This window comes from Uloborus diversus, chromosome 2 (genome assembly GCF_026930045.1).
Source record: "Uloborus diversus isolate 005 chromosome 2, Udiv.v.3.1, whole genome shotgun sequence".
Lineage (NCBI taxonomy): Eukaryota > Metazoa > Arthropoda > Arachnida > Araneae > Uloboridae > Uloborus > Uloborus diversus.
In genome coordinates this window covers 183,948,564-183,974,156 of record NC_072732.1, presented here as the reverse complement: position 1 = coordinate 183,974,156, position 25,593 = coordinate 183,948,564, and the positions used below count along the sequence as shown (strand labels likewise).

Here is a 25,593-nt window from a genome sequence, read left to right as displayed (position 1 = left end):
ACTACGACTCGATTATACAAGGTAACGTGACGAGTTATATTTTTAAACGGAGAAAACGGTTTTTAAAACGCAAATGTTGAACTTTTTTGTCTTTAGTTTTATTTGAAAAGTACGGGATTGGTTTCTCAAAAAAAAAAAAAAAGTCTAAGACTTAAAGATGAACACATTAGATGATCAATTCTTGACGAGAAGGCAAAAGATACTGTGCCAATAAACTATTTCAACCGTTTCAGGCATTGAATTATTGTGATTTCAGGCATTGAATTTATTATCTTTCTGAGGGTTAAATAAAAAATAGTAGATGTTGATTTTGGAAATTCACTGCTGTCTACTTAAGGGTAGTATAAAAAAATATCTATAAAGATGAAATACTTGGAAAAGGAAGCAACACGCTTGTCTGCTTTCGTTGAATTGGAATGCAAATGCTATCTACTTACAAGTGGTACCCATCGATAATTAAAACGACCCCATTGGAGATTCAAACCACCTAAGTACCTCCACACGAAGGAAATTTCATGATATGTAGAAAATAATCAAAGAATAAAATTTCTGATGCAGAAGCAGTTTATAAGTAATGCATCGAAAGTAGATTTAACACGCGGAAGTTATGTATTGATACTAAAGACATTTCATATTTTAAACAATAGCTGTGGTTTTATTGCTTGAATTTGAAAATCATCTTAATGTAATTGTGGTTGGTTGGTTTTATTGAATTTTATGAAGCAAGAGCCCTGATGGGTCATACTGCTTCAAACGGTAGGTGGGAAGATGAAAAAAGTGCCAAAAAAAGTGAAATTATTTAAGGAGAGGACATAAAACTTCTTGAATTTTGAAAAAATTTGCCAAAGTATACAAATAAACGAAGTTTAAATTTTGAATAACAAACCAAAGGAATACACTGAAATATAATTTTGAGTAATATTTAAAAACATGAATGTAATTACGAAAATACTTTTTTAGTAATTATATCTTTATGGGCAACAAAAATTGAAATTGCGAAATATTTCAATTCGTATTCCTATTCAAAATTAGCAAAAGTTACAAGTATGGATTATTTTTTTATCTTGATTAATTTCAAGGAAATAGGTTGTGTATTCTTTTTACCTTCCTATGGTATAGAGTCTTTTATATCATTTGCATGACAATACAGAGTTATTAGATTATTATTAATTATTATTACTATTATACTAGTATTTTCACATACGCCTGTTCTATGGCTCGAACAAGCATTCTGTGTAATGTCTAGATGAACAATATAAAAATAACGAAAAAGAAAATTAAAATTATGCAACATATTAAAAATCAAAAAGATGAAGAAATCTATGCTAAGAATATAAAACTGAAGAGTTTTTTTTTTGTTTGAACGCGCTAATCTAGGGAACTACTGGTTCGAATTGAAAAATTCCTTTTGTGTTGAACAGTCCATTTACTAAGGAAAGCTATAGGCTATTTTTTTTTTTTTAAATCAGATTGACCGAAATGCTTGTAATTGCAAATTAAATGTTTAATTCTATGAATTCCTAACAGAGGGGGGGGGGGTGTGAGTTAACTCATCGAGGGAGCGCTGGCCGACAGTGTCGATAGCTGCAAGGAGCCATGCCGCGCGGCTAATACGCGTGGTCGGCTACTCTGTTGTGGTCAGCGAACTGATTTTTGAATGCTTTTTTTTTTTTTTTTTGATATTCAGGTACATAATTTGATTTTTAGGATTTTTCTATTAGGTTTTGTTTTTCTCATTTCTTCAACTTTTGTTAATTGTTCTTATAGTTGAAGTTAGTTACTTAACTACATTAAATAATTTGATTTGTCGTATTATTCAATTGTGATTGTTCTTTATAACGTTTTATAACAATATTGTTTTTTTTTTTTTTTGGAGAAATATTTTAAAATGCAGGAAAAAAACCGCCTCATTCGTTAAAGGACAGGGTTACGGTAGCGTGGTTGCTTGGCGCGTTAAGCGATTAACTATACAGTTGAAGGATTATTTTAAGTTTTAAAGCTACTGTTAATCTTTTTATGGGTTTTGCGAATAGTTTTAAATTCCAAAGCGACTTTAATAGGTTTTTTGAAAACGTGTGTACGCATTTTAGTTGAAAAAAAAAATGATTATTTAACATCAGAAGGGAGGTGGGAGGGGCGTAATTTTTTTTTATCAACGGAGTTCCTTTAAATTCTTAGCACGGGCATTGCCGTGAGGGTACTGCTATCAATAAATAAATTCTAATATTTTACGAGATTTTACCGAGACTTACTTTCCGAGATTTTGGAAAACAATATCATTAATTAAACTAAAACAAGAAAATTCCTTTTCGCATCAGAGCCACATGAAAAATCCCGCTTTCTGTAAATGTGTTTCTTTTCCTAATGTAGTATGCGCGCAAAGAAACCAACTGTCAGGCAAGGTTGGGAAGACTTCCGAAGCATCGTTTGAACATCGGAAGCAAGTCGATGTTATTGATGCGTGATGCAGCGCAACGTTTGTGATATTTTTGCTAACGAAATTTTGTGATATTTTTGTTTGTTTTGTTACGTTTTTCAAAGCAATCATACATTTTGAAATTAAAATATGTTTGATCAATACTCATTGCAAAAGTCATAACATCTCAACGGTCATTCATCTAGAAATATTTACCGGGATGTTTTGCTTTTTGGGTATTAGTTAAGAATAAAATGTAACTCATTTTTATGAATATCATTTTATCATTGTTTTCTAATGGTAAAAATCTAGTTCTATGTTGGATTTTTCGAATGAGAGAGAAAGAGAATACAATTCTCATCTTTGCATGGAAAAATTTTAGAATTATAGTATGGTGCTGCAATGTTTAAATATTCTTTTACGCTTCAATTAGAGTACATAAAATGTACATGAGTACATAAAATGAAACTAAACTTTTTTTTTGCATTTAAACTACACTATTCTCTTTCAAGTTTAATTAATTGTAATAATAAAACTCATTTGTTTTCTTTTTTTTTCAGTGAAGAATTTGTACAAATGTATTTAGTTTTATTTTGTGCATTTTGTTAGTTATATTCAAAAGTGTAAAATAAACATTATTGGCAAGTCCACAAAATATCCACGTGTGAAAATTCCAAACAAACAATGACCATTTTTTGTTTACTGTTATTTTACTGTATCAACGGTTATATTATTTGTACTTGAATTCCGTTCATGAATGCTTAGTTATTTTCAAGGAAATCTTTCGAAATTTCTATGTATTTCGTAATTTTTCCGGGTTTTCTTTGCAAAAAAGCAGATAGCTGGGTGAACATTAAATATGTGGATAAACATTAAGTAATTAAAGTAGTGGAAGAGTTGGTCTGTGTTGAAGGTGAGTAATATAAGCATGCTATAATTAAAGATTTTAGATATTTAGGGAGGAATGGTTTTTAAAGAACCAATTTTCAATGCCCAAAAATCAATAAGAATTGTACACATAGGCTTTGGAAAACAAGGTACCACATTTTAATGCAAAATAAGCGAGCTTTTAAATAAAAATGGAAACAAGTACTTATTTATTATTTCAACACAAAAGTAAAAACATCGGTTTTCTTTTTTTTAACATATGGGGAACGTATTGAAACAAATAAATTCCAAACACTAGGATAAATTATCCTCCTCTCAATCGAGATTTACTTGAAAGGCTTCTTTTTACGATAATGAGCTTTGAGAAATATCTGCTTTCATAATTAAGATGTGGAAAAAATTCGTTTTAGCAATCGCGAATTAAAAAACAGTCATCTATCGCCACTGTTAAAAGTTTCTTTCTCAACCCAAAATAACATTTAAGCGCACCTCTAATATGTATTTTGAGAAACAAAAGTGATTTTTGAGAGTTATTTAGTATAAAAGAAAATTCCTGACGATTTCATCTTGGATGAAAATAAGAAGGCGTAATTTCCTGAATCAAATTTATGAATTTGTTGTGGTATGTTCATGTGTGTTTGAATTTTCTTTCCTGCCAGGTAATATACAATTGACACTTAACTGTGGTGCAAAATATTATTCAAATAGCATATATAACACAGCATAGAAAATATCAGTTATGTCACAATAAAGCTGAATAAAACTATAAAGCCACAATATTTTTCAGACAAAAGATAGAACAATATAGAGAGCAATTAAAATAAACATACTTACCCACAAAGTAGAAAATCAACAGCAGTAAGCTAAACCGTATCATTTTCTGGCCCTGGAGATTTTTCTCGTAAACATCGCGGCTGTATTCAACTACTTCTTTACTTCAACGTTTTCTGGATCTGTAGCGCCACATATCGAACACAAAGCGAGTTAAAATGATTACGATGTTATACAGAGAAAACGATTTTGAAAACAGCTCGTTTTTTAATACAAACAAATAATAGAACACACAATAGTGGCATGAAAATGTTCGCTAACAGGTATAGTTAAATTTGAATTTGGAATGAAATTTTATTGTAATGAAAAACAAAATCTGGAGTTTACAGTAAAACTGGCACTACTCAAAATGCTATTTTTAAAAAATAGCCAATATTAGGTTTTATTGCATAAATAAAGACGTTTCAATTTCAGATACAAGCACACTAATATTGTTACGTCTCTATAAAACTAGAGGTCAAGTACATGGTACAACAATACTAGCTAAATAATTAAGAGATAAGTTTTACATCGAAATATACAGGTATATGTTTTTTCAAAGTACATATTCCAACAGTGCAAACAGATTTTTCCTCGAAAAGGATCAAGGTAATAACATATTAGCGTACCAGAACTTTAAATGTGACTTAAAATGAAGAACAAAATCCAAGGGAGTTGTTGAGAATCTTCAGTTCAGGTTACGTCTTTGTTCATACAAAATAAATAAATGTCAGCGATGCGTGCAATATAATCAAGGACATTTAGACAAGCCAAAAGGTTTTTAGTGGTTGCTAAGCATATATGACCACTGTTTAAGAAATAAAACTGTATAGCTTGTACTTTAGCTCGAAATGTTCCTTCAAAAGGGTAAGCGTGCTTAAAAACAGGTTTTTCACTTGATTAACAGTCGGCAAAGACTGATGCACGTTGCTCACAAAAGCGTTACTCACGCATGTTGCTCCACATTAAATAACGCTGATCCCGTAAACTTTCAAGAAAGTGACACTACGTTTTTCCCATCATATAACGCGTGCTCAGAAAGATTTGAATAAGATGAAAGTGATATTATCAGCTCAACAATCAGAAACTAGTTTAGAGCGTTAACTTTTAGAAACATCTATCAAGTTATTAAAAGCTTTCAGAAATAATTATTTATTTTAAAAAAATCTTTACAATTCGGGACTTCTCTCGCTCACCAACTCAATAATGTTTAAAGAATGGTCAATTATGTATTCTTGCCTTAAAATAAACATCACTGTCGTAATACACACGGGGATAACATCTTTCGAGCTGTTTCCGACTAAGGAACGAAGGAAAAACTTGCCTCCTCTGTCAACCGCCTTTAAAAACAAGCATTTCTTTCAGAAAGAATAATTGAATTACTTAGAATTAAAAGTACGCTATCTAACATCGCAATAACATTTTGTATAACCGTGTTATACGTTGAAAATCCATTACAAGATTTACTAGTTAGAATTTTTACTGACACAGCGTGCACCCACTAAGCATTTACCTTCCACCCTAAGATAGGCATACGCTCGGTCGTGCCCTTCCTTGTTTGAAGCGGTGCAGGTATAGTTTCCAATGTGCGCCGGCGCGATTCTCTGGATGCTGCAGACGGATCGTCGCTCTAAGTTGTTAATTCTCAAGCCCGGGGTGGCATCGTTAAGTAACCGGCCGTTGAGGGTCCACTCGAAAGTGACCGGGGTCTGTCCGCGCTTCAGGCTGCAGGTCATGTCCAGGCTGTCACTGAGGCCCAAATCTGGAGGGAGCAGCAGAGGATGCAGTACAGGGCTGCTGTCCGATAATGGGTGGACTGAAAATAAAAATACAGTCATTGATGCAACACAGCAACGTCATGCTTATGCATGATTTTGAAACAGTTTTGAATAATGTAGGGGAGATTGGCCCAAAGCGTGTAGGTTTTCAAAGAACGCACGAAAAATGTAGTTTCTGGATTTTTATCGTAACAGTTTCGGTTTTATTTCCCAACAGGTGTTCTTGAACTTCAAAGTAAACAGTGATTTTGGTATTGTTTCAAACCTAATATTTATTTATTATCAAACTTTACAAACATTTTAAAAACCCGCTTTGCCCTATCAGGAAGTCCAAAGCGGGTAAGCTTAACTAATTGTGATCTGGCACATTTTCCAATCAAATATGAAGTTATAAATGATTAAAATAGTTGACTAGCTACCTACCATTATAAAAAATATATAAAACAGTTGTACTTATCCAATTTAAAGTCAGTACATGTGTTTATAAAACATAAATTAATAACTGATTAAAGTAATAGAAAAATTAATTGCCATCCTAAAAAATAACTTTTTAAAGTTATACTTATCTTATTGAAATAGAAAATCTAAGTCCGCACATAAGTCAAGAAATTATAAATAAATATATGATGAAATCCTATAGGCGCTTTGCCCGAAGGCACGGTTTTTATTTCAATAATTATAACCTTAAATTTAGAAAAAGAAACAAACGAAATGACTATCGTAGTATGTAGGTGAATGGTGTTAGAATAACATAATATTATTGTCAATAAAAAAATAAACTGATCTTCGACTAATCACAAGTTACGAAACTTCATTTTTTTAAAAGAAATGTATTATTTTCTTTTTAATTTTCAGCCTGGTTGCGCCATGCCGCTTCACTGGGACTGATTAAAACTCGGGGGTGTTCATGAAAACACGACATATTTATGCATCGCCGCTTACACACCATGGGGGGGGGGGGCATACAAAGGCCTACCCGCTTTGGGCCACCCTCCCCTAATTATTTTTATTTGTCATGAAGAACACAAATTACAATGCCATTATGGAAAATACTGCAAATGTTACCGCAAGATGTAAATCAATTTCAATTTATGTGAAACCATGCACAAATAAAACTTCACTACACACACTAGTTCATGTGAAATCACTAACAAGGTGTACCAACTGCTAGCAAAGGTAAAACTTCTCTACAAATACAGAAATGTCTACTTTACAAAATTAATAAATTTCAGAAATGCACTAAATATTTCAGCACTTTGTATTTAGTAAGGATATTACCAATCTCACAATATTACATCAAATTAAGTTTCTTTACTACGAAATATTAAAAATGTTAAAACATCGAAGCATGAGAGTTTTTATTGTAAATCTCTATGCAAAAATGTTCAATCAGACAGAAACATAAAAATATTTTAAAAGCAAATATTATTGAAAAATAATCGTAAATTTGACATTTCTTAAATAGTTTTGACTGAGAGGCTTAAATGATTTTTTTTTCTGAATTTTTAAATATGCGTTTGATGATGTTATTAGCTTTGTGAAACTGACTTCTTTCTTTAGCGTTGATAAGCTAAATATTTAAAGCAACAAACAGAGGATACACTATCGTACATCTTTTTAATGATGAACTAAGCAGATCCATGAAGAAGGATCAACTTTTACTGATAACTGCATCAAACCATATGTAAATGATATCACACTAAGTATTTCGTATAATATTTTTGAAAAGCTCTTTTGATTAGGAATTGGTTTTAATTCAGTTATTTATGAGTAGCAACGAAAACAAATGTGATTAAAATAACTGAAATCATTGAATTTTCAATCAATATTGCATAAATTCTTAATGCTCCTTTAGATGGCACTTTCTAAAAACGGCCTCGTATATTTCCCAAACTTTTTCAACGTAAATAATACAAAACTGTATTTTTAAATAATGTTATGTTACATCAATAGAAGTTAAGATTTTTTTTAAATGTAATGCAGTCATTTTATTTTTAACTTAATTGCGAAAATAGCGTTTTGTAAAGCAAAGAAGAAAAGAGTTGTCTTTTTTGCACTAGTAATCAATTAACTTTTGCAATTTAGTAAATATCTTAGTCTATAGCATTGCATTTTTTTTTCAGTGATTTGAAAATATAATTTTTTTTCAAGCAGAACATCTATCATTTTCCCAGTTGATTTCACAATGTTTTTGGGTTAAAGAGAGTTAAAACGTGTACTATGATTGAAACTACGGCATGCCTTTTAAGGTGAAAAAATATATTAAAAAAGAATCATCATTTATCTGAGAAATGAGCTAAATTAAAAGCACATAAGAAGACACCCGACAAATTTGTGTCCGTTCAAATAATTGACATGCTACCGTTTTAAGTCGTGTGGAATTTAGAGAAATATCTCACAAATCAAAACTACTCACCAACGTTGAAGGACATGATAGTAATGTACACGAAACAGAAAACTGCATCTGAAGACCACATAACTAAATATTTATGCAAGAAATAAATTCCAGATCATCAGACAAGAAGGCTGCTCCTGTAAAACAATAAATGACAAGGAAACATATTCACAGCTTATGCAATATTTTCAGGATCATAGCTCATAAATATGACACTTGAGTATACTCACATCTTCTAGTTTCCGAAGCATTCTTCTCGGAGCAGTCGAGCTTCGACGAAAGTGGAGTTGAGCTGTAAAGTTTTAACTGATACATGGCGACCACCACGCCATGCATCCGAGCGGATATTAACTAAACGAGAGCACAGCTGTTTTGTTTCTACGGAAGTCTATGGGGTCAAGAATATGTAAGAAAATATAAATAAAATAGCTCAGGAGGATATTTTGTCGTTTTCCAGGATGAATTAAAAAGGGGAGACCCCTAGTTTAAAACAGTTCATAAACTCTCTGTGCATCGTGATCTATGCCGTCTTCCCGTGATGCTTCGTTCCAGATGTAGACAGTATAGCATCATCGGAAACGGAATACGAAAATACTGATTCGAGTTCTATGAAAACTTTCTTCCGTTTTTGAAATCAGTTTTTGGTCTTGTTATATTTCAAGTTTTGTGACTAAATAACGAATATTTAAAACTGATTCATTATGCAAAGTTTACATCGCATGTCAGCAAAGAGAATTTTACGATTTCTCATGGTGCTTTTTGCTAAATGCCTTTATTCAAGAATGTACACAGTACAAATCGTTCTTTACATGTACAATGCTTTTTGTGTAATTTATGGTTTTAACTCGACTCAAAAAAGGATTGGTAAGGGCTGCATTTTTTGATGAAGCGATTAATTTTATTTTTTCATGAAATGGTTCATTGCAAATATATATTTCAGATTCCGACAATATCAGTGATCACCATGTTTTGCGCAACTGATGTGGTTAAAATCATAAGTGGGAATTGCAAATATTTGTGGAATTCGTTAAGTCCATCGAAAATTAATGCATTTAAGCACAATAGCATACTTGGCCGGTTTGAACAGTTTGTTGTTTTATTTCAAACAATATAGACAGTTCAACACAAAACCTGCTTGTAAAGTACCCTTTTGACAAAAAAAAGTTCGATTGAGCTCATAGACATTTGTTAAATTGGAACTCAAGATCTTTTCACAATAGCATCACTTGTTTTGAACATTGTTATGCTAACATTCCGAGTACATGGGATACACAGAAACATTTTGTGATAGATGAATGTGATTCGTCGATCGCCGGTACGGTATTACGAAAAAAAAACCCTGGTATGGAAAGCTTTTTAATTCTTTGCTGAACACTGAAAGACTGTAGAGTCGTTTGCAAAGATTGCTGTGAATTCATGTTAATTAACAGAACAAATTGGGAAAAAAATGAAAGAAAAAAAGGAAAAGTACTCTCGATGTTTGTTTCATAAGCGAAAGTTGAATCTAATGAACATTCCTTCGCTTATAACTTGAAATTTCCAATCATAAACTAGAGTTAATCCTTAACCTGTCCCATGAACATAAGTTTTAAAGTTGCAATTGGAGTGGTTACGTAAAATCGTACTTATTGTAACTCGTGGACTATCACGATTACTCTACATAAAATAGAACATTTTCATTTACACATACAGTATGACATAGAAAATGGACACTACACATAATTACATAAATATGGTGTTAAAATTCCATTTCACGTTAGGTTGTGCCGCATATCTTACTTTTGTACTTGTTGAAATTTCAATCAGAAAAAAAGAGACAGCTTTGAAACAAAATAAGAACTAGGATATTCCATCTCATTTAGAATTAAATGCGTTGTTAAAAGGTTTGTTCTATTTAATAGCACTCATTTTCGGTGTAAAAATGTGTGTTTGGTCAGAGAGTGTTTTATAGGTTCACTGTAACCTGAAAGTGCAAGTTTTACCACCCTACGCAGAGCATGAAAATAGAAAATGAAGACCATTTTTGCGGCAGTTTAACACGACAGCCTAATAAAACTCCTTTATTTCTTTCTTGTAAGCTCATTCTATCCACCGCGTTTGACTTGCATGCATCGATTATATCGCAACTTTAATTCGACAGGGCACCTCTCATACAATTATTTCATCAACCTGCGCATTTTACCTTCGACTCTGAGTTGGGCATATACTTGGTCGTATCCGTCCGCGTTAGATACTCTGCAGCTATAGTTCCCGATGTGCTCTGGTCCAATTTTTTGGATGATGCAAACGGATCTTCTTTCGAAAGTGTTAATCTTCAGGCCAGGGCTAGCGTCGGAGACACTGTAGCCGTTCAGGCTCCATTCGAAGGTCACTGGTGTTTGTCCTCTCTTCAGACTGCAGTACATGTCCAGGCTGTCTCCCAGGCCTAGGTCAGGCGGAACGAAGAGGGGGTGAAGGACGGGACTGCTCTCGGAACCCATAGCTATTGGGATAAGAAAACATCAATTGAGTAAAATTATTCAATAATATTCAAGAAATTATGTATTTTTCCTAAACTATTACCGCGTGTTTAAAATTTCCAGTTATTTCACACTGTTCATTAAGAGCTGCAGCGTAATTTGGTTCAAATTTGCATTGATATACTTTTTTCACGTATGCCTTCTTTAGCACAGGATATTGAAGTTCACAAGAAAAATAGCTAAACCTGTAACACTTATTATGTTCATCTGCAATCGAAAGAAAAACCGGCAGACGAAATAACTGTGGTAAACGTGCTTTTTCTCTCCTGTTTTTTTTTCCCCCAGTTTTTTTTTTAATTTCATTAAATTTTGCTCATTGAATTCCGAAAGAAAAATAATTAATTAAAAAACCATTGTCATTTTTGAAAAGTAACACTAAAATATATAATTACAGAGACACTCATTTCAACAGCACATCAGTTAAAGTACTAAACATTAGGCAAAACGAATTTCCACTGAAAAAATCTCATACGTGTAGTCTCAAAAGTACATAATTATGCAGTTTTGAAAATTTTAAATCAAGCCTCAAGTTACTTTTGCAGGAAACTAATATGTATCCCAATAAAATAAAAATTTATTACTTCAAAGAAAAAAAAATCATTAACAGTTCTTTGAATTGCACCAAAAAAATATTTTTCAATAAATAAAATAACATATTTTGAGATGAAACTAAATTGATAAAAACAACTTTAATGAAGCACAAAAGTCGTAAGTTAATGCATACTCGTGTTTTGGGTCCACAAGTAACCTTATTTTGAACGCAGAAGATAAGAGTAGCTGGATAAAATAGCAAAGTTGTCACGTCTTCTGCATTGAAAAAGATTCTTGTTATCGCGTAAGTAATAACCTAGGGTCTGGTGGGGGAAAGTGGTAAATGGGGTAAAGTGATCATAATTCAAATAAATCGCTATAGCTTGGAAATTAATGTTCGAATGAATGTAAAAGAAAATTTTATGGTAGTGCATTTAGAAACTACATTTTGAATACAAAATTTTACAGCTGGCAAAATTTTATTTGGAATAGAAAATATTTTGTGTAAATATGAAAATTCTTGAAATCTAAACACCTTTTTTTAACTTCCTTGGGAAATTTTGTTTGCTAGAATTATAACAGATTGATTGCACAGGAAGCTTCCTACATTTCTCAAGAACTCTTACTCATTCGCAGTGAGCTGAATCTATTTTGAATAATTTGTTAGAACAATTTAAGTAAAATGTTGTAAAGTGGTCATAATATTAGGCTTAACGAATATTGTTCTTCTAAAGTCACTGAATCTTTAAGTATAAGGCATATATGAATTAAATATTAATTTCACTTAATATGTATTGTTTTTACAATAAACAGGGTTAAATATACGAGTATATGCGTATGCATACGCATATATACGTGTTCACATAAATGCACCAATAAACACGTATTTGGGTATCTATAAGTATTTTTTATCTATACAGATATACATTCGACTATACAAGTATATTCCCGCTTATGCTGGTATATATACGAACAATTATATACTCAGGGAGACACGTATATATGCTTACGTACTCGAGTAGACACTTGCTTACAAGCACATGATATACATGTATACAGGGTGAGTCTAAACTCTTGGGCAAATTATTAAAGGTGTTAGACGGGAGGATAAGGTGCAAGAATCATAAGAAACATATGGAATCAAACTCAAAGCTGACGCGCTACATGCACGCAAAGTCAGAAACTGATGGATGCAAGACAGGTCACAAATTTATTACACAAAGACAATTTTACACAACATTTTAGGTTTTAAGAAATTTTTAAAGTTAATTATGAAATTTGAGGCCGGCAGCTGAAATACATGCATCGCAATCACTCTGTTGCAATTATGAGACATTTGAAAAACTTTCATTAGTCACTGCTCTAAATATTTCTTAAATACTAAAATGTCGGGTAAAATCATCTTTGTGTAGTAATTTTGTGACCTGTTTTGCTAACATCAGTTTCTGACCTTTTGTGCATGTAGCGCGTCAGCGACCGTAAGTTCCTAATGATTCTTTGCTTCTCATCCTCCCCTTTCACACCACTTAGATTTTGCAAAAGATCTTGGATTCATTCTGTAAGCATACATGTATATTAGCGGATATACTCGTGGATATACGTGGATACATGTACTAGTGTATACACGTAAATGCACGTATATACGTCTAACAGATATATAATCGTGTTCACACGTAAGCATACGTATATACTCGTGCTTCCATATATATTTACGTGAGTAGACACGTTCCAAACACGCACTGGATATATCCACGAATTAACTCGTGTATACCCGTATAAGTATGTATGTACACTTATATATGCGTATATACGTCGACGTATATATTCAGGTATGCACGCATATACTCGAGATACAAGTGCAAAACGCCCATATGATGTTCGTTTATACGCGTATATACTCGCATATACACGTGACACGTATATACTCGTGTAGACACGTATACACTCCTGTAGGTAATCACGTATACATGCTTATATACTCATGTATACATGTATATACTTGAGTAGGCACGTGCATGCATTTATCTGATGTATACATGTATCTATTCATATATGAACATGTTTACTCATGTCTACACGACACGCATAGTATTTTCGTGTATACCCGTATATACTCCTACATATACTTGTAACTATAAAAATAACCGAAATATACAAAAATTAGAGTTATTTGTAACGGTTTTGCAGATTTTTTTTAACTATGACTACTTTACCCCATGCTATGACCACTTTCCCCCAACCCATGGGGTAAAGTGGTCATAAATACAAAGGGAAATGAAAGTGTTATAAAACTACTTAAATCAATATTTTTGTTTCTGAAATGCAATGTACCGTGTTCTTTAATAATGCAATGTAAAATATCATCAAAAAAATTTGAAGTATTTAAAGAATTCATTGTATTTATTATCCACCTAAGTTGAAAACCTACGATTTTATGACCACTTTACCCCACCAGACCCTATAGTTTTTGTAATTCATTATATGTTTTTATAAATTTTCAAATGTTTCAATGAAGAAATGCGATCTGCACTGGGAAAAAAATGCTGTACAAACATCACTGCCACTTAATATTTAACTCATGATTTGAACTTTTATATCTACTGTGAATGCTTTTGTTTTCGATATAAGAATACGTTATAGATAGTTTACGACAGTTAAATTGGTTAATCAAAGAACGGAGCAGTTTAAATTAATTTCTTTACACATAAGTTCGAGTTTTTAAACGAAGCAAAACATTCGTGATGCACAATGCTTTTAAAATCTCTAGATTAAAACTCTACTATCTCTTAACTCTCATTTGAAAGATTGAAAAAGAGTAATACTTACCTATTTTTAATGTCAGCAAACAAAAACACCAAAAACTAAGTATTACTTCGACAGAGGTCATTACTGTGATAGCTCCTCTAACATCTAAATAAAGGAATTCATACATTTCAGTCATTGCATTGAAAACATGAAATCGGCAGGCAGAAAGAAGAGCCAACAAGACTCACCATCGGCGGTAGTAATGATTCTGGCATCGGTCTCCCAAGCCACCTAGAGCTACGAAGTAGAGTTGTGCTGTAACGAGCTGATGGAGTTCAAAAATTCTACAGAGCATACGCGTATGAAGTTGAACGATTTTAGTTATTAGGCAGATTATCAAGGCAGCGACAAAAAAAATTACGGCATTTGTTTGTATGAAAACTGTGTAAGAATTAAATTGATCAAACTGTGAAAGTAAGTGGTATGAAAGCCATTATAGTCGATTATAAGATGAAACCAATTGTTCATTTCAATTTATAAAAATAATAGCAAAAACGAGTTCATTTATGAAGTAACATTGCACTCTTGAAAATTTTTTTGTAACAATAAAAGTTTTTAACTGATAACTGAAGTTATTATTTAAAAGAATATTGAAAAACAGAATACACTTTTGCAAATAAACCTATTCGTATCGCAAACCTGGAAAAGAAATTGCAATATAAACTGCTTTGACTATGGGAAATTTCTATACATTGAGCGGTTATTCAGATTCAAAGCCCATGATTTGAAAATGAAATTTACATTAAACAGATAAAGTAAAGAAAGCAGAAACTATGTAAGCGCTTAAAATATTTATTCAGTGTGACTTAAAACATTTCTTTGTTCTGTGAGGGATAACTTAGGCCCCATAATTCGCCAAATGTTACCTTCCACATGTAGGGTGGCGCTGACTATCTCTATTCCGTCAGAATTCGAAGCCGTGCAAGTGTAGTTCCCGACATCATCTGCCGTCAGGCTGTCGATGACGTAATCGGATCGCTTCGGAGAGGGACTGTTTGGCCTGCGTGAGGGTGGACGTCCATTCAACGTCCAAACGAAGTGTACGGGCAGACGACCCCGCTTCAGGCTGCATATGATGTCAACACTGTCGCCGAGGCTCAAGTCGCGAGGAATTGAGAGGGCATGCAAAATGGGAGCGTCTGCTTGGCCTGAAAGACAAATAAATGAATTCGAATTTTTTTTCATGGGGTACTTTGCACATTAAAGGGAAATTTATGTCGGCTTCACATTGGCTGTGACAGCTATGTAAATCTCACATAGTTAGTTTAATGACAGTAAAGTTCTCATGCGGTGAGCAATTTTTTCTGACAGCGCATTTTGTAATCAAAATAAGCTTTAAATCGGGTGTAGTCATATAGTTACATAAAACTAGCTTTCGTGGGAAGGAATAAATAACAGCCAATCAATTAGGAAAGCAACACAAGGGAGTATTAATTGAATTGTACAGAGCAAGTAGAACTGTCGAAAAGAGAAAAAATATCGTCGCCCTCGCTTCTGGTGTGAAACCAACACGAGTACACTCAAATCTGTTTTTGTGCGGTGGATAGGGATCGCATAAAAAAGTCTCACACTGAAAAAACCCAAAAAACTTAAGAACTAACTAGGAATTGCATCTTTAAACGAAATCAAAATAAACCAAGTGATGATAATTTTTCCGAACGGTTAGACAAAATTTCCCTAATAAGGAAATACTTGGGAGTTCACAGTAACTTCCCATCGAAGTGCCCCTGTAGTCACTTGAAGATACTACCTCGCACTCGTTTTATAAATAACTTCGTCAATTGAGTCCCAATCTGATTGAAATTTTCATGTACCGCACAAAAAAGAAGAAAAAAACGCAGAAAAACAGTTTGAGTGTACCTAAACTATAATGAACGTTTCCCAACCTTTCCAGTTTTTAGAAACCCTTCGGACAGTGTTAAAGCTCCAGACAACACAAACGTCCGTATACTAACATTGTTCAACCTTTTTTTTTAGAGTGAATACGTATCGCACCTCGTCAATAAAAATGACGTCGCAAAAAATGAAAAAAAAAAGACAGAAGGGGGGGGGGGGGAACAGTTAACTATTGATTTAAAATGTAAAATTATTGCTCTTTCTTGTAATAACTTCTTTCACTTACATAACTGGTATTTGGGGGAATATAAACGATACGGTTAATAGCGACACATAATTAAAACTTCCAAATTTTAAAGAAAATACTACGAACTTTAAGTAGACACCATTAGTTTAGACTAAAAGACCCACCAGTAATCATAACATCTTAAATTCTCTGCTCGCATTGTAGTATTTGAGAATAAACCACTTAAAAGTAGTATTCCGCGTAAAACTTTTTTTTTTTTAGTTGTGACATTTTTTCTTGTCGGAGTGCAATAAGCGATGATGAATACAATAAATGATTTTTTTAAAGCTGTCTGAAAGTAGACTTTTATTCCTTCCGGAATGATTGGATCACTTCATAGAAAATTCCCTAAATGCGCGTAAATAACTACGAAATGTCTAAACATTCAAGATAAATAGCATTTGGTATTAACAAAAACAACATTGCCATCTCAGTTACAGTTATCCACCAATAGTTTTTAATTTAGAGAAAGCAAACTAACACTTTTTATTTCTCGCACAGCCCCATTAATGTTTCGAAGAACCCTGGTTGCGAAAAGCTAGATTAAAACATTAACTTTGCGAAGCAAATTTAAAACATGTTAAATACCAATACAGGTAGCTCGGTGTGTTTATATGGCATATTCTGTGATATTGTTCGATTTAATTTTTAGAACAACGGCAGAGATTCGCCAAAAAATGCTTGCCCGGATCCCATATTTAAGATTATTTTTGCTAAAATACGATAAATTTTGGAAGGTAAAATATTGATTTCGAAACATTTACCGTTTTTACTGAACATTTTAATAGATGAGTTTACACCTACCGAACCAGTACTACATTAACGAGTAAATTCCAACTAACCACAGGAGACTGAGATTAACATAATTTTAACGTCAAAAATGTATTCTTTTTGAATTTCGGAAATATAATAAAATTCAGTCATAAATTAAAATGTTTTCAGTAAATTTTAGGAAGTAATTAAGTTTTTCGCAAAACGGCGCGAAACTTAAGTTTAATAAAATCAGAAATTCCTTAGTGGGCCTGAGTCACGTGAAAACATGTTTACGTTCTCTGTAAATGAGTTTCTTTCCCCTATATACTGTAGCGACAAAGAAGCCAATTTCCAGACAAGGAAAATTGGAGGAATTTCCTAACGTCGCGTCGCGTCATCGATGTTCAAATCAAATCTAGGTTACTAATGAAATATAACATTTGGGGGTTTTCTAATTGCATATTCATCACTTAGAAACTAAAATATCCATTTTGAATATTTTTTGTAAAATGTCTCGACAGATGTATGTTTTAGAATTTTTGCGTCGGTCTTTTTTTTTATAGATATTTTATTATTAATTTGAAAATAAGATAAATTTATAAATTGTATTTGAACGTTTGCAAGAATTTTAGCGCTGAATTAGGATAACATAAGACGTATAGAGGAAATATTAATCACGAAGGAAGAAAAATAATAAAAATAGCACATTAAAAGTCCAGAATCAAGTTAAGTAATAAAAATGATGTAATAAAATATTTTAATATTTTACATATCTAAGGAGATTATTTTCGTGCAAATTAATGCCAATAATGTTGTCAAAATTTCATTTTTTCGATCCCGATTTTTTCCGCGGTTGTACGTTTTCTTGTAATTCCGAACATTGTGAAGAATCTGTTTTGAGGCTCAAAAACGTACCAAAAGAAGACTTTAATTTAAAATAAATGCTTGCTCTTTGTAGAAACAAAATATGGTAGAAAAAACGTTGCAAATCACATACATACAGACTTAGTTATATGCATGTTTTTTGTAGTTTCAAAGAATTTCTTTATCAAAGTAAAAATGTGAGTTTCAGATACGTAATTAATTTTTAAATCAGGCCTCTATCTGCATCTCTTTCTGCTTGTATCTTTTTCCAGACTTCTCTATTATTATTGTTGCAATAAATAATATAAATAAATCCTCATACATACAATAGCCAAAATCACTTATCGAGTAACGCTCTGACGTCACCAACAATGAAACTCGCGCCATAGCATGCGTGACGGCACTGTGTCATTGTTGAAGCACCAAAAATTCAGTAAATTATTTGTAATTTGATAATATTTTTGGCAATGTTAGACATGCAAGGAAATGCTTAACTTTGACAACGCTGAATTTGACCCGTTAACTTAACTGTTTTACTGGTAACACTAGTTTTAGGAGAATGAAGAAACCAAAAAGTGGTCAACTATTAACGCTATTTACTGGGGTTGAAGGTTAATCCACTGGAGTTAAGGTCAAAATTTCAACAATCAAAATGTCACCGAACAGGCAATCGTTTGAATCAAATGTAGAAGCAATTTTCACCTGTCATGCCTTGACGGGCGATTTCATAGTAATTGAATAATTGAAAAAGATGTGTACATAACCCTTTTATTCAGTACAACATATCAAAAGAAAATGAAGCGGATAGAAATCAGGTTTCAGGGATTGGTTTTGGCTAGCACGAGTTTGAATTCTCGTCTAAAATTTCTAAAAAATAAGAACTATCTCTTGAACATGTAAAGATATACGGGGGAAAATCCGCGGCTACAATTAATACGATGCCATGGGGTTGAATTTGTGAAAAATATTCAAAAATGCAACCACAATTTACACTGTTGACTTTTATCATCACTGATAAGCTATTAAACCATTTGGGAAAGATAGAATAGAAAAATGCATGCTTAAAACCATTTTTGGAAATTCATTTAACAGCACGTGAATTTGGGGTAACACATCACTTCCAAATAGGAAAATTGAGATTGAAGCAACTCACCTTTAACGAAAACGAAAAATACACTGAGCTCGAAGAACAAACAAACTTCTACAACAATCAACCTCATCGATGCATATGCCATTCCGTATCAACATGAGACCTAAAAAAAAAACAAAATGAATAGTTTTTTTATAAAGACAAACAAAATCAATATCGCTTATTATCTGAGTTTTATTCATATGTCTAGAAGTGATAAAAATGCATCATAAAATTAAAATATTTTCAGTACTTGAAGAAGACAGTGCAAAAGACAAAGAACTCCTTCAAAATTATTTGCTTTCGTTGCACCCCCGCTACGATCCATAAATAACTCTTGGATGCTCTAAATTCTTGTTACCCTATAATATTTACGATAGAAAACTATATTGATTTTTTTTCCAGCTAGATATCTGATTTCTGTCATGAGTTTTTTTAATTGCAATTAACAACATATTGAATATTTTGTTAACTTGACAACTCACATACGATCTTTTATGCGATGTTTGCGAAAACAGATCTATAGAAAAAAATGCATCTCTTCTCTCAGCATTAAAAAAAAGTTTGCCGATTATTGCCCTTTTTTCATGTGTGATTTGAAATTGATGTAGTTTGCTGAAACATGTTTAGAGTGACCCTGGGCAGTTCCCGATCAATGCATTTCTGGGGTAAAAATTGCTCATCTAATTTTTATTTTTTAAAATGAAATTAATGAAATATAAAATACTTCCTAAACAGCCTAAATAACTTTTTTTTAGTATGGCTACATGAACTCAATTGTAATGCGCTATTTAGTCCCTAACATTAGGCATTTGGGGCCTCCGTGGTGCTATGGTAGAAGCTTCGCTTCATATGCCGGAGATTACGGGTTCGATTCCCGCCGGTGCCCTGGGTGTTATTTCCTCTCTGTGTGCTGTAAATCTTTTTTGTCTTGTCTATTAATCAAGAAATCCAACCTTTCGAGGCAATGGCACCAATCTTTCCATAGTAGTTTATTACGGACCCCCCAAAAACAACAATTAAGCATTTTTAAAATTGCTTTCCAACCTTGTTGTTTCAAAGATGGGTTTCTAACTATCCATATAGTTACCGAGATCCTCTTCCTTCTCTTAAAATTTCACTATTTGTGTTATTTTCTTAGTTTGATTAGTGCTGTTACACCTATTGTAAATAAAAATTAATAACAGCGAAATAGAACAGCTTTTGCTCCTTATAAGTGGTTCAAATATTGATCACTGAGATAATTGTCGATTATGTTCATTTTTTGTTGTAAATATGATCAGAGAAAGATTATATATATATATATATATATATATATATATATATATATATATATATATATATATATATATATATATATATATATATATATTGAAAAGGCCACACCAAAAGCCCATAGATGCGCAACGCAGAAAAACTAAAAAGTCAAGTAAATATAAAAAGTATAAGAGCCAAATAACAAGTTTTTAACAATTTATACAAAAAAATAATGATGAGAAAAAGGAAAATACAAGCAGCAATTTAAAAGGAAAAGACAAAGTTTGAATCCAGAGCTCATCAGCCGTGGAGGATTCAATAAAATGGTCAAAAGACCAAAAAATTTTAACTACAAACTAAAAGAGAGTGTTTAAGCTCCAGTATATGCAATACAAAGTAACACTAGGCTAAACGCACCACATGTTAAACTATAAACAATAAACAGGGGGTTTCGCCTCGATTAATTAGGAAAAACGAGTTTCGATAGTTAGCTGTCTACGGTATATATATATATATATACAATAAAAACATTAAGAATGCTAAGAAATATGGAAAAAAGAAACTAAAGATTCTAAATCATTTTCAGATTTTAAAACATTGAGCTTTTTTTTTCGGAAAAAAACAAGCTTGTATATGATTAACTATGACTTGCGAGTTTACTTCATCTGATATTTATTTGATAAGTTACTTCTGTACAACCATTTTAAAGATTTATTATCTCAAAAAAAAAAAAAAAACTAGGTGATAATTGATTACCTCGGAAGTGATCAGAAACGCCGCAATCCAGACGAAATTCCTGATCACTAATAACTTGAAATTCCATCTTAATTTTCAAGAAAAAAGAGATTGCTTAGTAATTGCTCATAAGTGATCAACTTTCAAAAAAATAAAAAATAAATTCTGTCATGAGCAGTTTTTCACGAAATGGATGTTTGTATTTTTTGATAAAAATCACTTCTGGTCACTATACATGGAATGAATTTCATGCTTGTATCACAGTATACTGATGCTAAATAAAATAACTTTAGAACTTACTTACTCAATTCATTCGAAAAACGATGAAGAAAATATTTTTTGAACAAAATAAAACAAAAATTAGGTCGGAATATATTAAATTGCAAATTAAGAGTACAATTATTTAGTTAAAATGAACTTATTTTTGGAGCAATTAATTGAATTGTCAATGACAATGAAAATAAAAACATGTGTAAATTACGACGCAAAATATATTCACAGATCATAGGAACTGTCATACCGAATCATTAACAATAATGTTTTTGCATCAATTATTCATGTTATCATACATTGAACTATGACACATTTATGCAATAGTAAAACTTATGCAATGTTAAACAGCAAATAAAAAGTCTGTAAAGTTAGCAATTAAATTAGAGGTTAAAAGAATCAACTTACCATTTATACAGTGTAAAAGTTCAAGCAGTTTCAAAAGTAGCTTCGCTGCTGATGAAACGACCGATGGTGGCGCCACTTTCCGGAGAACACAAGATTCGGTTGCTGTTTATTTATAAATGTTTTTCAATTAAATTTTTCCAAACAATCAACACTTAATCGTTTATACAAATGTTCGTATGCATATTTATGCTTTTAAAAACAAGAAAAATTTAAAAATAGTAACCGTTAATTGCTATGTTTAAAATACGAGGTTTTCAGTGCAGTAAAGAAATTAAATCATTTTTTGAGTTAACGACCTTTAACAGTAAATATAAACCTTTAATGCTACAAATGTTCAGACAATCTAAACGATCCAAACCACGTTTACTTTTTATTCAATAAATGTTGCATAAATTTATTGAATATAAAGCAAACGTGCTTAGGTCGTTTCGTTCTAATTTTTACGAGGAGTATGTTTTCTATGCACGTCATTAACTCAAATAAGTATGTAACTTAGTACGTTAATTCTCTGAAAGGTTGAACATGAAAACCATATTATTCGTAAATCAATGTAGAAAAACACTTTAGTGAACATTATATTTAAAAGTTTATCTCTAAATAAAAAAATGGGAGGTTTACGATTAGGATTATAAGAACAAATGAAGATTTATGTCACTCCACTCAGTTGTTTCGTAGAACAACTGTATAAAGTTCAAACGGCTGCTTAAGGCGGTGAAGAAAACTATTTTTCTTTAATTCAAACCAATTAATGTTAAATCAATCCCGAAACTTTATAGATACCTACGAGAAAATTAACAAAAACATCGTCAAAAACACTAAAGATACAATCATCGAGTTGTGTAAACAACCCAACCAGCAATGCCGTAGGATTACTATGTAAGCCACACCTCAAAACGGATGGATGCATTTTGATAACTAAACTGCCAGAACAGTAAAGAAAGACGATTTTCGGAAATAGAAAGGAGAAATATTGGATGAGAGGTCAGGAAATTTATCTGTAAGTGCAATCAACAGAATAACCGGCAACCATTTGAAGAAAAGTAAAACTTAGACTCCGTTTGGGACACATTGCACAATCAATGAATACTTTCTTTCTCAATCTGTCAACATTATTTGCTCATGTTAAATGGTTTTTGTTGAACAAACTGATCTTCCTATCTTGGCTAGTTTTCTACCAGTATTGTTATCTTATATGAAAGTTCAGCGGTTGTGGAACGAAATATTGCAGAAATTTCTCCAGCAACGGCAAAAAAAAAAAAAAAAGCAGTTCCTCTGATTGTAAATTATAAACTTTAATGTTTTTCCAATTTGTAACTGGGTTATTCGGAGGGTCTGGGGGGACTTTATTATTCGTTGTTTAATAAAGTCTACGGTAAACAGATTCAAAGCAGATAAAAGAACTTGGGTCCTGAAAACCATGGTTAGGAAAAACATTTACACCTTAAGAAAATTTAAGGAATTTGATGTTTCAGGCGAAGAAGATTCGTAAATTAATTCCGCTCAAAGGACAGAGGAAAGGGGCAAGCAACGTCATTCAAGAACAAAAGACATATACCTCACGCAACAATTATTTCAACGCTAACCTTTAACAATAACGTTTCGGCATTGACAAGTAGCCGCATATTAATTAGACGAAAATAAAATTGTTCGTTAATTTCAATTTTTATTAACTGAGACATTCACTAGTTATCCAATACCCAAAATTTCATGATTAAATCTTATTGTGTTTGTTTTGATCGCTTGGGTATATGTAATAATTTGTCGCATCAATGTAGGGGTTTGCAGCAGCTTTACCATTATTGAATTATCAGCAGAAAAAAAATATGCTTTCAGTTTCAAAACTGTGCATAAAACATCAGAGGGATATCGAAACATTAGTTGAGAACAGTAAACTTTCCCTCCTTTGTTTCAAAAGCAATGGATTTTTGAACAAGCCTTTTTAAACAAAAAGTTTTCCTTTCAAAAAACAAAGTTAGCGTATTATTATAGCAAGAGCAGTTATTAATTATCGATATTTATAAATCAGTCCATTTTAGAAAAATAAACATTGAACCCTTTAAATGCGATATGTTCTCAGTCAAAAACTGATTCTTGAATGTAATTTTCTCTACGCAGCTTAAAAACGTTATTTCAATGAGTTTTTTTTTTTTTTTTTGGAGTACGACATTTATTTGAAAATGTTCTCCGAAACTCCCAGCTGGGTGATGCTGTTGGAAACTAAAAGTTTAGCGCTACTAATAAAAAAAGTTAATAATTGTGAAACAAATGAAGTTTTTAAAAGTATATGCTTATTAAATGTAGTTGTGCTTCATAAAATATACAGTACTTCCAAAAAATGGCTTTTGTGTGATCTAATATTTTTGGTATATTTCAACTTTTACAAAGACGAAAATTGATTTACATAAAATTCAAAGAATATGTTTAAAAAGACGTAGCCACAAATTAAAAAACCCGGCGAAATGCAATATTGAATTACTGTAGCCCTGTTGCCGTAAAACAGTACTTGCCGTGATAAAAGTAGTAAATAGGCTTTGATCTGAAATCCAAATATAAATCACACGTTAGTAATTGATAATCAACATATTTACGTTTAAACAAGGCATATATAGATTTAACAAAAAGGATATGCGAAAGTAATTATTTAAATGAACTGATGTGTGCATCACATGATTTTCTATTACACCAGTTTAATGATAACAGTACTTTGGAGTAAGCAAGGAAACACTTTAAATATTTTTACCCTAGTTCGCCACGAATCGATGCAAAAAAGAGTTTCGCAGGGATTAATTTTCCCAATTTTGACAATTTTAATGTAATTCAATGAATAACTCTCTAAATATCTCGCCAATGGCGACCAATTAAATCCAAATTCGAAAAAAAAAAATTTTTTTTTCGCCAAATTTGTCACCAACTTGGCGATCAAAAGCTTGTCGATATAATTGGCAAGTGCTCGCTAAATTATAATGGAACTAGAGTTTCCGTTAATATTAATACTGATTTCCCCCCAAAAAGGTGTAAAAGACCCTTTTTGGAACATCGGAATACAATCAAAAGGGGAAGTGCAGATTAGAATCCACTAGGAGAATCATTACCAAATTTCAACTATCCACAACATATCGTTTTTGAGTTATGTGAGATACGTACATACGTACATACACACGCACATACAGAGATTTCGTGATTACAATACTTAGTTTACTATGTAAAAAGAAAAATGATAAAACTATAAAGAATTAACGAAAAAGATTTCCATCCTTTCCCATCTTTTTTTTTTTTTTTTTGTAGTGCGGAAATAGATCTTAAGACACAATTTAGACGGACACATTTCTTCATATATTTTCATAATTAAAGGACTCACAAAAAATTCAACATAAACTTATGGAACTTTTCGAGCATTAATTGAACTCATATCATTCGAAAATTATCCCTTTTTGAGAGAAGAAAGAGTTTGGTGACAAATTTTCAAACCTTCAACGTGCAAGGTGGCACTGACTCTGTCCACTCCATCAGCATTTGAGGCCGTGCAAGTGTAATTTCCGACATCGTCTGCCGTCAAGCTGTCGATGACGTAATCTGATCGTTTTGGGGAGGGATTTACGGGCCTACGCGCAGGTGGACGTCCATTCAACGTCCACTCGAAGTGGATGGGCGCTCGACCCCGCTTTAGAATGCATGAGATGTCCAAATTGTCACCGAGACCTAAGTCGTTTGGGATAAGTATAGGATGTAAGATGGGAGCTTCCATTTGACCTGAAAAAGAAAAAAAAGTAAAGAAAATGCTCGATTTATGAGGCACAAGATCATAATTTGGTCTGATCAGAACCGTTCTGACGGGATCATAAATTAGTTGATAAATGACAGGCTTTTAATGAAATTGAAATTAAAGATGTAAGTTTAATTGAGACTTTCAGTG

General features: G+C 32.3%; 1 protein-coding gene across 1 annotated transcript in view; it reads right to left on the bottom strand.

Annotated features, from left to right (window-relative positions):
- LOC129216704 (cell adhesion molecule Dscam2-like) overlaps positions 1 to 25,593 on the bottom strand; it is a 183,522-nt gene that overhangs the window by 79,292 nt on the left and 78,637 nt on the right. The window contains 1 exon segment of the mRNA XM_054850921.1: positions 25,149 to 25,430. Coding sequence (XP_054706896.1) covers positions 25,149 to 25,430 — 282 coding nt within the window.